Here is a 14,128-nt window from a genome sequence, read left to right as displayed (position 1 = left end):
TGGCCAGTTTGTCAGTGACCTCACTTCCAGAGACCCTGAGGGGGCCCTGTTGAAATCTATCCCACGGCTCCCACGATCACAGAGATAACAGTCAGAAATAGAGACATCGCAACAGAGAGACTCCAGGACACAGAGCCAGAGGCAAGAGTCAGCAGCTCGGCATATGGTGCTCGCTCCACCAGAGACACTAGAAGTAGCAGCACCTCCTGAGCACCCTGCATTCATTCAGGTTTACTGATCCCCAACCACATGCCAGACACTGTTCTCGGCACTGGAGAGAGACGTGTGAACAAGGCAAAGTCCCAGCTCACCCCTGAGCTTCCCGAACAAAGGACACCGTTAATGCTGACTGCTTTTTACTGCCCGTCTCCCGAACCAGAATGGAGGCTCCATAAGGGCGGGGACCTTGGCTGTTTCACCAATGCTAATCCAGGCATTCAGTGTAAAACCTGGTACAAAGCACTAAAATAGGGCCTTGATAAATATGTGCTGAATAAATAAATGGACAGAGAGACCAGAGATAGACTAACACAGAAAACGATGCGCAAAGGTGGATACAGACATTCAGCAATGCACAAAGATGTGAAGAACAAGCACACAGAAGGGTCGCCACGACCCCACCCTTCAAGTCCACCCTGAGCCTGCCTTCCTGTCTTGGAGTCCTTCAACTTGGCCACTAGGCCCCGAGGGCACGACCTCTCCTAGTCCCGGCATTCCCAGTGCTGGGCACAGGGCTGGGATTAAAGTAGCTGAGGAGCCTTGTTTGTGATTAGTCTTTTTCACCCTTTTAGGCGTCTTTTGATGAATAGAAATTTTAATACAGCCAAATCCGCCAGTCATTTAAAAATTGTGTTTGCGGAGCCCAAGAAGGAAGGAGATGAACCCACAGACCACTTCGGCCATGGGGGGCCCCTCCCCCCTCCCCTCCCCCTCCCACTGCGCCTCAACCCCGCGGGCCTGGGGGGCTGGAAGAGCTCAGGCCCCGCCCTTTCCCACACCTCGGCCAGGTCCCGCCCCTGAGGCCCCGCCCCCGCCAGCCGCGCCCTCCTCTGGCCCCGCCCCCTCACCGGGTCTCAAGGACCCAGAGGAACTAGGGGTCTCTTCCTCTTGCCCAGGAACTGGTAGTTAATATTCTGCCACCGGTGCTTCCACCTGGACGAAGGGAAAATTGGGCAGACAGAACAGGGCCAAGGCGCCCCGCCCTTCAGGCCTGCGCCCGCACGCTCGGCCTAGCCCCGCCCCTCCCCCGCGCTCAGATGCCCGCGGGCCCCGCCCCCTCTCCCCAGCTCCGCCCCCTCCGCCGGCTCCCGAGCGTCGCTAGGCCCAGCCTCTCCAGCCGCGGACCGGCCCTGGGCGCTGAGAACCCGCCCCTTCCCTCAGGCCCCGCCCCCACAGCAAGCCCCGCCCCCGCCCCTTCCCGGGGGCCGGCCCCAGGCTCCCGCAGCTCCAGTGAGCCTCGGGCGCGCGCCCAAGCAGCGGCGCCCGCGCGCCGAGAGCCCGTCGGTCAGGCGGGTGGCCCCCGGCGGCGGCGGCGGCAGCACCAGCACAACTCCTGGTCCAGGCGGTGCGGGGGTGTGGCCGGGGCCGCCTGCGGAGGGGAAGCGCAGCGGTCACCCCAGGGGGTACAGCGGGCGTGGAGGGGGTGCCTCTGATCCCAGGAGGCTGGGCGTGGGTCGGGACCGCCCTTGGCCGATACAGAGGGCCAGGGAGGGGATCGGAGCCCCCACCGGGGCCTTCCCGAGGACCTGGCGCCTCCTCCGCCAGCCGTCTGGTCAGGGCTCTTTATCCCGCCTGCGCCCTCCCCCGGTCCCTCTCACCGGAGCAGGAGAAAATTCACCACGAAGTGGGCAGTCTCGGCGTAGAGCACGGTGTTCGACCCCTGGCCAGGCCTCGGCCTCGTTAATACCTGCCGGGACGTGGAGGGGGAGGCCTGAAAGCCCATAGCTCCCCCCCCACGGCCGGCTGTTTTTAGCAGAAAGCGTCAGCTGGCGGAGGGGGTGGGCAGCACTGGCGGGGCCCAGGTCGAGGTCAATCAGGAGATCTCAGACCCCCAACTACATGTCACTGCCCCCAGAGCAAAGGACGGAGGGCAAGGACTGGCGCAGGCAGCAAGAGGGGGCCCGAGAGCAGGAGGGTCAGCAGCCGGCTGGAAAAACCCTTCCCTAGGGCACCTGGCGGCCTCCATCCTCTGTCCACAGCCCTGATGGTGCGCTTGGGTGGGGCAGAACTCACGCCTTGAAAGGTCTCCCTGTTGCCAGGCTTAAGTAGCCCTCTCACCGCCTTTACCGCCCTCTGCCCTTATCAGAGTCTTCTCCCTTGCTCCCACCGACTCTAGTTTAGCAGTTCTTACCTGGGTGTCGTGGATGAGCTTCTAGAGCTCCACGACCAGCTACAACTACAAAGTTACACACAAACACACACATTTCTGGAGAGAATCGGGAAAGGGTCCTTGACCTTTTCCCAAAAGTCTAACCCCCTCTTTTTTTTTAGGAGGCAGGGGATTTGAACCCAGGACCTCCTACATGGGAAGCAGGCACTCAACCACTGAGCTACATCCGCTCCCCTAACCCACTCTTTTTGCAGAAGAGGCAGGAAGAAGCCAAAAGTAAAAGCCAGGCTTCCTACCTACTGTGCCTGCCCCTGCAAGGGTTGAGGACAGCCTCTTCATGCCCTTGTGCTGCTCTGAGGCTGGGGGCCAGGGCTTGGGCTCTGTGCCCAGGCTGGACCCTGCTCCCCAATCCCTGGGGATCCTGAGGAACATGCTGGCCCAACTCCCTTCCCCACACTGCCAGTTGGTCTTCCCTCCCCAGTGACTCACACTGGCTTCTGGGTACAGTGGGCAGCTGTTCTGAGCCCCCAGAGCACAGTATAAGCCTTGACTTGCCACCCTAGTTGTGCATATTTTGGGATTTAGTCTCTTCTTTTTCCTCCTTTTTTTTTTTTTCAATTTAAATTATTTATTTATTTTTAAAAATTACATTAAAAAAATATGAGGTCCTATTCAACCCCACCGCCCCCACCCCCCATCTTTTTCCTCCTTGAGGAACTTGTCTCCTTTAATTCCTTCCTCTCCCTTGTCTCCAACATCTCCCTCCACACCGGCTCCTTCCCATCAGCAAACAAACAGGCTCTAGTCTTTCCTATCTTTGGAGAGGAGAGGCCTCCCTCAACCTCATATCCTTCCCCAGCTCCCCCTGCACAGCTGGCATTCTTGAAAGAGCTGAGTACGCACACAGTTTCTACTTCCTCACTGAACCCTTGCTATCTGGCTTCCTCCCTGGCCAGTCCTCAGCTACAGCTCTTGTCAAGGTCACCACTGACTCCTTGTTGCTAAATCCAAGGGATCCTTATCTGACTTGACCCCTGAGCAGTGGCCGGCTTCAGCACAGGCAAATACTCCCTCCTATTTGAAATCCTTTTTGGCCCTTGTTTTTCGGGACATCGTGCCCTCTGGATTTTCTCACTCTTACTAGTTGCTGCTACGTGGCAAATCTCATTCTCCACTCACGCCTGCGTGTGCTTGTTCCTGGGCTCTCTACACTCTGTCCCAGAGGAATCTCATTGGTTCCCACGCCTTCAGTGTCCACCCTGCGTCAGACTCCTCTCTTTCAACCCAGACCTCTCTTCCCTGCCCCACACCTGTCTCCTGGACACCTCCCCCTGGATTTCCCACCTCCCAGGAAACATGTCCCGCACCTGCCCTTCCTCTCATGTCCCCATGTTTGGCCATATTTGCTCAGGTGCCTGAACTGGAAATCTGGGCTTGGTTCTTGACTCTTCCACCTCTCTCCCTTTTCATATTCAAACCAGCACCAAACTTTACCAATTCCATCTGCAGCACATGTCTGTCAACTCACTGCTGCTCTCCGTTCTCCCTGTCACCACCGGGTGCCAGGCCCCATTGCCTTTCACCTGGGAGGCTGCAACAGCCCCCTGGATTATCGCTCTGCTGTCCCTCTTGATCACCCATGCGGGCTCTTCCCACATGGCAGAGCCATGTCCCTCTGCTCAGCATCTTCAGCACCAAGTCCACCTGTGGCACCTACCAATCCCAGTGCCAGGGACATCTCCACCGCCAGGCCTTTGCCTGGGAGCTGCTTCTCATCCTTCCGGCTGCGTGTCAGTTCCTTAGGGAAGCCATTCCCCGTCCCCGCCTCGGCCGGTGGCTCTGCTGTTCCTTCCCACAGCCTGGGGACCTCTTCTGTGGAGACTATCAAGCAGCTACTCGCCAGCAGCTCTAATCTGTGGACGTTCTACCGACTCCTGAGCCCTCAGGGAGCCCACAGGTTGAGGGGGGAAGCCAGGCACTAAGCAGCCCTCAGTGCAAGAGAGCAACACACCAGGCAAGCAGGCGCCAGGGGAGGGGGTGGACAGGCGACCTGGCTAGGTGGTAGCCAGGGGTTCTTCTTTGAGAAGTGACAGCTGGTGGGGATCTGAGGGGCGGATGGGACTGGGAGGAAAGCTATAACAGTCAGAAGGAACCGTGGGTGTGAAGGTGGGAAGAATGATTTCTGAGGAGCTGAGAGGTGCCTGGCATGGCCCGACAGCTTGAGGGAAGGGATGGCCTGAGGCAAGACTCCAAAGGACCTTGTCAGACATTTGGACTTCATCCCACAAGTGAGTAAAAAAGCCACTGATGAAATTTAAATAGGAAGGTGACACAGCTGGGTTTGTGGCCTTTAGAAAATAATTCTGGGAAAGCAGATTTGGCTCAATGGATAGAGCATCCACCTACCACATAGGAGGTCCAGAGTTCAAACCCAGGGCCTCCTGACCCATGTGGAGCTGGCCCATGCGTGGTGCTGATGTGTGTGTGTGTAAGGAGTGCCATGCCACACAGGGGTGTCCCCCACACAGGGGAGTCCCACGTGCAAGAAGTGTACCCCATAAGGAAAGCCACCCTGTGTAAAAAAAGTGCAGCCTGCCCAGGAGTGGCACTGAATACACGGAGAGCTGACGCAGCAAGATGATGTAACAAAAAGAGGCACAGATTCCCAGGGCTGCTGTCAAGAATACAAGCAGACACGGAAGAACACACAGCAAATGGACACAGCCGACAACTGAGGGGGGAAGGCGGGGGAGAAGGAGAGAGAAATAAAAAAAATAAATCTTTCAAAATATGTATATATTATTAAAAAAAGAAAAGAAAAGAATTCTGGGTTGGTCTGGGCTGGAGGAGCCTAGAGAGAAGGAAGCAGAAAGACTGGTGGGGGTCACCTGGGTGAGTAGTGATGGCTGGACTCGGGCTGGTGGCAGTGGAATTGGGGGAATGGTTGCCTGGATTGGGGGTTGGGGAAGAGGGAGGACAGGGGCCTGGCTCTCGTCCATCTACTCCAAGGGCAGCTGGGAGCTGGGTGTGTCTGTGGAGTCCAGTCCACTGTTCTACCTGGAGTCTGTCTGTCTGATGGCTTCCCAGGGTCCCTCCTCTGCCTTTCTCCAAGAGGAGCAGATGGAGCCCACAAGGTAGAAAGGTGCTCAGAAGGCCTGGGAGGAGACGGACGGAAAGAGAAACGGGAAGTTGGTCAGAGTCCGGATGTGACGGTGTTTAAGGGAAAATGCTTTCTGGGGTTTCCTCAGAGGCTGGAAACTCCAGTCTTTGGCTCCACCCTGAGAACACCCCCATCACCATCCTGAGATGCTCAAATCCTGGGCCCGGTTGGGATTGGCAGCCGGACTGCAGACACCTGCATGTCCCGTGAACCAGCACCAGCACCCGTTACCTGCGTCACCCCGTGTTAGGCTCACTGTAATCCTTGGGGGCACGTAGCTTCTTTACCTCCATATGAGACTTTTTTTAAAAAGATTTATTGTATTTATTCCTCTCCCCCCCATTCCTCCTGTCGTCGTCCCTCCCCCTCCCATTCCTCCTGTTGTCTGCTCTCTATGTGTCCATTCACTGTGTGTTCTTCTGTGTCTGCTTGTATTCTCATTCGGCGGCTCCAGGAACCGATCCTGGGACCTTCTGGAGTGGGAGACAGGTGATTACTCTCTTGTGCCACCTCGTCTCCCTGTTCTGCTATGTCTTCTTATTTTCTCTCCACTGTATCTCTTGTTGCATCATCTTGCTGTGCCAGCTTTCCACGTCACCCGGCACTCCTGTGCAGGGTGGCTTTCCTGCGCTGGGCGGCATTCCCACGCAGGGGGCATTCCTGGGTGGGGCAGCATTCCAGAGTGGGCCAGCATGCCACTATGGGCCAGCTCGCCACGTGGGCCAGTTTTCCATCCCCAGGAGGCCCTAGGCATCAAACCCTGGACCTCCTGTATGATAGATGGGAGCCCAATTGGTTGAGCCCTTAAGGGGTTAAGGAACTTGCTCAAATTCAACGCTCTAGAGCTAGGCAGAACCACAGTCTGAACTAAGGCTTGACTGACACTGGAGTCTGTGCTTTTAACTCCTGTGCTATATTAAGGCTATCGACCCCCCTCCCCATCAACTGGCTCAGGAAGGGGAGGAGGCTTTGTGGGGAATATGCTTGTGGTTGGGGTGGCTGTCCCCCCCACCCCATCAAGCAATCAGAAAGGGTAGTGCTGATGTCATTTGTTGCCATGGCAATACAGCAACCCTTTCCCTGCCATCTCCATGGTAACCCGGGGGGTCCATCTGTACTTCGCCCCCTCCTTCTAAAAGGGGGTCTCTTAAGGGAAGGGCTGGCCAATAAGGCTTTTGAGAGAGAAGTCAGAAAGGCAATGATTCGGGCACCCCCCTTTCCCTGAACCTGTCCCCATTCCCCAGGCCCAGGGAAGATGGCTGGGATCTGGAGGTCTTGCTTTGGGGTTCAGGGGCTAGCTTTACCCTCTAGGGTGGGGCAGAATTCCCCTGAAAATGGTCTCCCACTCCAAGTTCCAATTTCCTCAGCTCCTGAGCAGAACTGTAAGGAAGTCGGCAGAGGGAGGTAAGAGGGGTTGCCTAGCTCCGTCAGACCGGACTTCACCCTGCCCGGTGCAGGCAGTGTTCTCGGTTGTCTGGCTCTCTGCTGCCCCTTGTGGCCAAAGGTGGTGTAGCAGCAGCAGCAGCAGCAGCCTTTCCTGCTCAAATGCTGCCTGTGCCAGAGATTCCTGCTGGGCGCTTTACCTGCATGACCTTAGAATCTTTCCAGCAGGTGTCATTAACCTCATTTTACAGATGTGAAAATGGAAGCTCAGAAATGCCAAACCACTAGCTCAAGGTTGCACGGGTAGAAAATGGTAGAACTCAGGATTTGAATCAGGACTAGAGCTCAGGCTGGTGGCTTTTCTAGGGAGAAAGAGGAAGAAAAACAGGACGGAAAAGGGGAAGACAAAAGATAGGAGAGTGAAGTGGCTTAGGTTGGAGACTGTCATGCTCCCTGTGCCTACATTACAAAGCCCTAAACCTGGTGCTTGAAGGCCCCCCAATCCAGCTTCTCTTCTGTTAACCCATCCCTGGATCCTCTGGATTCTGAGCTCTGCAAGGGCAAGACGAGGCATCTGTCAGACGCAGGCCTGGCTTCCCAGCACCCTGGCCTGGCCCAGGTGCGCGTTGGTGAAGGTTGATAGAATGGATTGAACTTGAACTTCTCCCACTTTCCTGCCTCAGGGCCTTTGCCCACATGCTCCTTTCACCTGGAGTGACTTATCCCTTGCTTGCGGACATTCTAGAGCTCACCAGTCCCTGGATCTGACCCACTGGTGAGGTCTGTGTTTGGAATCTTTGCCTTCCTTACCCATCAAACATGTCGGAGGAAGCAATAAATGAAAGGGGGGTTGAGAAGAGGGCAGAGAGGAACTGATTGAGAGGAGAACAGAGAAAGGAAGAATGGGAGGGATTCGGTATTTTGGGGCTGATAGGGTCCCTAGAGTCCATTGGTGCCTTTTTTTTTTTTTTAATCAACGAGGAAATGGGCCCAGAGAGAAGCAATTTGACTGAAGCCTCCCAGCAGGTGACTGCCAGGCAAGGCCCATGTCTGCCAAGTTCACCGCTGAATCCCCTGGCTGGTAGGCCTGAAGCCGGCTAGTAAGATAGGGAATCAACAGACAGATCTGGAACCTGGCAGAGAGTCCACATGGACATCAATAACCCCCAAGATGGCTGCTGGAAGACTCTCCCCAAGATTCTGCCCCTCAGTAGAAGACTTCTTCTGGAAGCCAAGAGAAGCCCCAGATATTCCCCAAGGACTTTATCACTGGGCCCTCACTGGGAATTGATGGTGAGGTTATCAGTCAAAACAGCGAACAGGGAAACGGACTTTGGCCCAGTGGTTAGGGCGTCCGTCTACCACATGGGAGGCCCGCGGTTCAAGCCCTGGGCCTCCTTGACCCGTGTGGAGCTGGCCCATGCGCAGTGCTGATGCGCGCAAGGAGTGACGTGCCACACAGGGGTGTCCCCTGCGTAGGGGAGCCCCACGCGCAAGGAGTGCACCCATAAGGAGAGCCGCCCAGCGCAAAGGAGGGAGCAGCCTGCTGAGGAATGGCGCCGCCCACACTTCCCGTGCCGCTGACGACAACAGGAGCGGACAAAGAAACAAGACGCAGCAAAAAGACACAGAAAACAGACAACCGGGGGAGGGGAGGGGAATTAAATAAATAAAAATAAATCTTTAAAAAAAAAACAGCAAACAGCTGGAACCCCTCCCCTGCCATTAGCAAAGGGGTGGAATAATGAACAGTTTAAAAAGGCAGGCACAGTGCTTAAGTGCGCTCTCTCCATTTATCCTCGCCACGTGGCCACACAGGTAAACCTGGGCATTTATAATCTAAAGTGGGGAATCGTAACTTGTAAATCGGCCCTCTTTATCACTTTTCACCCCCTTCCTCTCTACCTGGGACCCCTGATGTTATTTTCTCCCATTTCTCTTCCCTCCCTACCTGAATAAATTACTGACCTAACTCACCCGGGGTGCTCTTAACATTCATTTCTGCAGTATAGCCAAGACCCTAAATAAAATCCGGTAACAGACCTGTGTTGACAGATTTAGGCACAAACCTACACTACAACTCAGTAGCCCGCCTCCTGGTGAGTCTGAGTCTCCACATTGTCGTGAACAGTCATCACCCTGGCTTCCGTGCCCTCTACCCTTTCTTTTTTTAAAAATTTATTTATTTCTCCGCACCCCTCATTGTTTGCCCTTGCTGTGTCTGTTCATCTGCCTTGTTTCTTTAGGAGGTACCAGGAGCCAAACCCGGGACCTCTGATGTGGGAGGGAGGAACCTAATCACTTGAGCCACATCCCTTCTTTGCTTTTTTGTATCTCTCATTATGTTTTTCTTCTTGTGTCTCTTGTTGTGTCATCTTGTTACATCAGTTTGCCATGCCTGCCTGTTGAGCCAGCTTGTCTTCTTTAGGAGGCACTGGGAACTGAACTAGGGACCTCCCATGTGGTAGGTGGGAGCCCAATCACTTGAGCCACATCCACTTCCTTCTACCCCTTCTTGATAGGCTGCTTTTCCTCCAATCAAGAGGAACAACTGTTTTCCAGGGATATCCAGTTTTTGCATAAGTTGTGTTGTGTCATGGCGCCTGGAATGGAATGTTTCCTCTCTATCTCTACACATCATTTTCCGGTGATGCCGTCAATGGCCTGCTGTGCTCCCACCTCAAGGGCAGGCCACCTGTGGCCCAGCCGGTCAGTTCTAATTTCCCATCTCCCTGACCACGGTAACTAGTTCAAGGATGTGTTGTGACTTAAGCAGGGCTAATCATTGCCTGGAGGTAAGGGTGGAGGAGGAGAAGAGGGAAGGGGGAGAGAGGAACCTGTACTATGTCTAAAAGCCAGGCAATCTCCTGGGAAAGAGGTTGGCAGAAGTGGAGGGGCTTTCAAGAGTCAGGATGTTTAAAGAACCCAGAGGCTGGACTGACTTTGAAATCCACCTTGTTATTTGGCAAAGACTCCCTCACCCGCCTTTGCAATATGCCTCCTACATTTGGGACTGTCTGGGAGAGCGTTTTGTATGGAAATTAAGGGCTGCCCTTTTGGGTGATGGTGGGATTCTGAAATGTTCTACGGGAGGCTTGGGCTTCCACCTGTGTGGATTAAGGAAAGGGTGTTGAGTCAGTTGAATTTAGGTCTCAGAGGATAGGAGACTAAATCTGACTCGAGTTATGCCTGTTTTTTCCAATATAAAAATAATTCAGCCTCATGAAAGCAAAACTGGAAAGAGAGAAAACACTCCATCTTAAATCCTAGCACCTCCAGGCAACCTTCATATAACGACCTCCTCCCAGGTGGGGGGTGGCTAAGCCTCGCTGGGGGCCCTAGGGAGCAGGGCCAGCCTCGCCCCCAGCCTCGCCCCCATCTGGGGCATTCCAGGCTTGGTTCCCTCATCTGGAAATTGGAAGTTAAGAATCCAACTTTTCAAGTGACGGCGCCCCCAATCTCTTTTTGTGGTGCCACCAGCCCTAGGAGAAACCAACTTTCAGTATGGACTGGGGCAGCCCCTAACAGCGCCAACGAAGCTAGAGCTGCCCAGGCTCACAAAGCAGCAGGTGGCAGAACCTAATTCCAGTTTGGGAGAAATAAATGGGTCCCGTGCGTGTGGCCATGCCTCTTGGTCTAAGTTGTCTGTTCACCTCTTCCGCCAGTCCCGAGCTACTCCGGGTCCCCGGCGATCAGCACCATAACGCGAGATACCACGGAAAGAATTGGAGAACCAAGGAAAGGGCAGGGCTGCAGGATAAAGGATACCGTGGATCAAGATAAGCGAGCAATTGGGGGAGAGATGTGGAGGGAGGCGGCGGGCAAGAGGAAGGCGGGCCCTTGGGGCTAGGCCTAGAGAGGGTGCGGGAGCGAAGGTGTTATTGGACCGCGTGGAGTACCAGGCGGGCCCGATCCGACGGACAGACATACACGACCAGCCCGGAGTGGAAAGAACAGTTTATGCTGTGCTTTATTAAAATGTGCATCATTCTTTTATTTTAAAATGTGCATCATTGTCTCGTGCTCGGCGCGCCGACCTCCGCGCGGTGGCCCGCGGCGGGCCTGGCCCCCACCGGGCTCCGCGGAGCCGCTGTGCGCAGGCGCACTCAGGTGGCGCGGGCCCGGGGGCTCCCGCCCATGGCCAGGTAGACGTCGATGGGCACGTGCAGCAGCGTCAGGCAGTGGCAGCCCGGGCAGCGTCGAAGCGGCCTGGAGGCGGGGGGCGTGGCGGGGGACGCTGAGACGCGAGCCCGGCCACCCCGGCAGTGCGCTTGGGCCCCCTGAGGTCCGGGTGTGGATGTGGGGAGCGTCCCGGCTGGAAGGGGGGACGCGGCGGGCGCGGGGCGCCTGGGCAGGGCGGGTGTCCGGAGGGCTCCAGGCGCAGCCGCCTACGGGGTCCACGCGGGCGCCACGGCTCACCTGACCGGGTTGTGCTCCGTAGCTCCGGGCTCCGGGCTGTCCTGGGACTCGGGGGCGGCGGCAAGGCCAGGGGAGTCTCCGGCCTCAATGGGGAATCTCCGACCTTGCGGGGGCTCCTGGGCGCTCATGTCCAGGCCCCGGGGCGCTCTGCGAGGGAAGTGGCGGTCAGGCCGCCCCGGGGCCGCCGGGCGCCCCCTCTCCGCGCCCGCCCCCGGGGCCGTTGCTCACCTGCCGGAGGCCGAGGCCGGTCCCAGCTGGAAGCAGCTGCCCGAGCCCTGGCCGGGGGAGGACGCTCCGGTCCAGGCGGAGCCGGGCAGGTGTCTGCGGCGCGTCCGGGCCGGGGCGTCGAGGGGGAGGGCCGCATTGTGACCCGGGCCGCGGCGCGCTGACCTCACAGAGCCCGTTCCTCCCGCCCGGGAACCCCCTGCCGCCCCGCGCCGCCCCGGCCCTAGGCGCGGGCGGGAGCCGGCAGCTGAAGGGCTCTTGGCCATGGCGCCATGAGCCTGGGTGACGCAGACCCCAGCCGGCCGCTGAGGGCGCAAGAAGCAAGGGCCGCTCGCCCCGAGGCGGCATCCGCGCGGAGGACCCCGGCGTTCTTTGCTGCACGCAAAGATAACCCCGAATGCACCCGCGGGCGGGGCCGCGCCTCCTCGCCTGCCAGGGGCGGGAGGCGGCTGTGACTTGAGTGGTCTGGTTTTGGTGGTGGTAGTGAGGGCAGGTAGGGGGCACTGCCCATTTTGGCCAAGGGTCACACAGCATTTACATCACAATTGGGCCGGAGTTTAAAAATGTCTGGCCCTCTCCCTCCCCACCACCCGCGGCTGTGTCCAGTCGGAGAATGTTCTAGCGCTGGGGCGGCTGCGGATGAAGTCCTTGGGGGGAAAAGGAGCAGGCCAAGGGCGATGGTGGAGTAGAGCTGCCTCGCGGAGGCAGCATGAGCTGAGAGGGTGACAGGAAGGAAGGAAGGAGGCACTAGACAGCATGGAGGACTTTCTGCTCTCCAATGGGTACCAGCTGGGCAAGACCATTGGGGAAGGGACCTACTCAAAAGTCAAAGAAGCATTTTCCAAAAAACACCACAGGAAAGTGGCAATTAAAATTATAGACAAGATGGGAGGGCCAGAAGGTGAGCTGGGGACTCTTTGGAGGAAGGGAGGGCTGGTTGAGGTGGGTGGGCCCTTCCTCCAGCAAGGAGCATTTCTCTCGGGCCTTTAGTCCCCAGCCAAGGAAAGCCAGCTGGATCCGGCTTTGGGGTAGGTCAGTAGGGAAGAGAGTGATGCTGGCCGTCCAGGAGCATCACCACTCCAGAGCCCAAGATTAAAGAGTGGTTGGAGATGAAGGGAGCTCAGATGCAGAACCTGAGCCTGCCAGGCCATTACTATTCCAGGCGGGGACTGAGACTGGCAGAAGCCACAACCAGGGCTAAGAGTGGGCAGGAGCTGGTGCCAAGGTAGGCAGAGGTGGGAAAAGAAAGACGGGGCTCATGGAAAGAACTGTGATCAGAAGGTAGAGGTGGAGGTGCTCCTTCCCCACCTGCTGGCAAATCAGACCCCAAAACTGAGATCCAATGGCTTTGTCTACAAGTCCCCAAAGCACTTTGGTATCTGTCAGGCTGCTCGCAACAGTGTGAGGTGGGCAGGGAGTAGTTCTTTTGAATAACATACTACTTTTATAAAGAGGTGAAATTCTTTGCAGCGTGCAGGCAGGTAGACACGCTTAAGACCATTAAAGTGAGCCAAGGAACAAAACCCCGACATGGTAGGCAGGCAGGGATAAAGAAGGCAGCAGGAGATGGGAGTGGGGAGTTAGGCCCTTCTGGACTTGATCCCCCATCCTGCCTCCCCTTGTTTCCCTAGAGTTTATCCAGAGATTCCTGCCTCGGGAGCTCCAGATCGTCCGTACCCTGGACCACAAGAACATCATCCGGGTGTATGAGATGCTGGAGTCTGCCGATGGGAAAATCTACCTGGTGATGGAGCTGGCTGAGGGAGGGGACGTCTTTGACTGCGTGCTGAATGGGGGGCCACTGCCCGAGAGCCGGGCCAAGGCCCTCTTCCGTCAGATGGTCGAGGCCATCCGCTACTGCCATGGCTGTGGCGTGGCCCACCGGGACCTCAAGTGCGAGAATGCCTTGCTGCAGGGCTTCAACCTGAAGCTGACTGACTTCGGCTTCGCCAAGGTGCTGCCCAAGTCGCGACGGGAGCTGAGCCAGACCTTCTGCGGCAGCACAGCCTATGCCGCGCCCGAAGTGCTGCAGGGCATTCCCCACGATAGCAAGAAGGGTGACGTCTGGAGCATGGGCGTGGTCCTGTACGTCATGCTCTGTGCCAGCCTACCTTTTGATGACACAGACATCCCCAAGATGCTGTGGCAGCAGCAGAAGGGGGTGTCCTTCCCCACTCATCTGGGCATCTCGGCCGAATGCCAGGACCTGCTTAAGCGGCTCCTGGAACCAGACATGATCCTCCGGCCTTCAATCGAAGAAGTTAGTTGGCATCCATGGCTAGCAAACACTTGATAAAAGCAATGGCAAGTCCTCCCCAATAAAGCAGGGGGAGAAAGCAAACCCAAAAATCCGCTTCTAAAATGGTGATATATATTTTACACTTTAAGTTTACTTATCCTAAATCTACTTACACCCTCCCCAGCCTTATTTCTCTTTCCCTTTAGAGATCTTCATGGAAACAAAGAGCCTCATTCAGAACCCCCTTTTATGACTGACACGTGATTTTCATGGTGCTTAACTAAAGAGAATTATAATAGATCCCAAAATGACACACACACACAGGGGGAGGAGAGGAGAAAAATGACCAAGAGCAATTGGAACCACTGTTGCT

The 14,128-nt window shown here is 56.5% G+C and overlaps 2 protein-coding genes across 2 annotated transcripts; one reads left to right on the top strand and one right to left on the bottom strand.

The window, feature by feature from the left end:
• Positions 1-10,817: 10,817 nt before the first annotated feature.
• Positions 10,818-11,729, bottom strand: FAM229A (family with sequence similarity 229 member A). Its single transcript, XM_004471356.4, is given in 4 exon segments — positions 10,818-11,081; positions 11,292-11,438; positions 11,520-11,547; positions 11,550-11,729. Coding segments are annotated over 4 exon segments (384 nt in total). The 5' UTR covers positions 11,656-11,729; the 3' UTR covers positions 10,818-10,978.
• A 543-nt stretch (positions 11,730-12,272) lies between these two features.
• Positions 12,273-13,878, top strand: TSSK3 (testis specific serine kinase 3). The gene is made up of 2 exons (XM_023592535.2): positions 12,273-12,417; positions 13,148-13,878. Exons 1-2 carry the CDS (start codon positions 12,273-12,275, stop codon positions 13,807-13,809), a joined length of 807 nt encoding a protein of 268 aa, XP_023448303.2. The 3' UTR covers positions 13,810-13,878.
• Positions 13,879-14,128: the final 250 nt, after the last annotated feature.

Source organism: Dasypus novemcinctus, chromosome 9, assembly GCF_030445035.2.
Source record: "Dasypus novemcinctus isolate mDasNov1 chromosome 9, mDasNov1.1.hap2, whole genome shotgun sequence".
Lineage (NCBI taxonomy): Eukaryota > Metazoa > Chordata > Mammalia > Cingulata > Dasypodidae > Dasypus > Dasypus novemcinctus.
The sequence above is the reverse complement of the archived record's forward strand: the minus strand, read 5'-3'. Positions and strand labels throughout refer to the sequence as shown.

Excerpts from the sequence above, each read along its gene's own strand:
- TSSK3 (XM_023592535.2), top strand. The coding sequence starts at position 12,273 with ATGGAGGACTTTCTGCTCTCCAATGGGTACCAGCTGGGCAAGACCATT. Across the intron at positions 12,418-13,147 it reads CAAGATGGGAGGGCCAGAAG|AGTTTATCCAGAGATTCCTG; the intron begins GTGAGCTGGGGA and ends TTGTTTCCCTAG.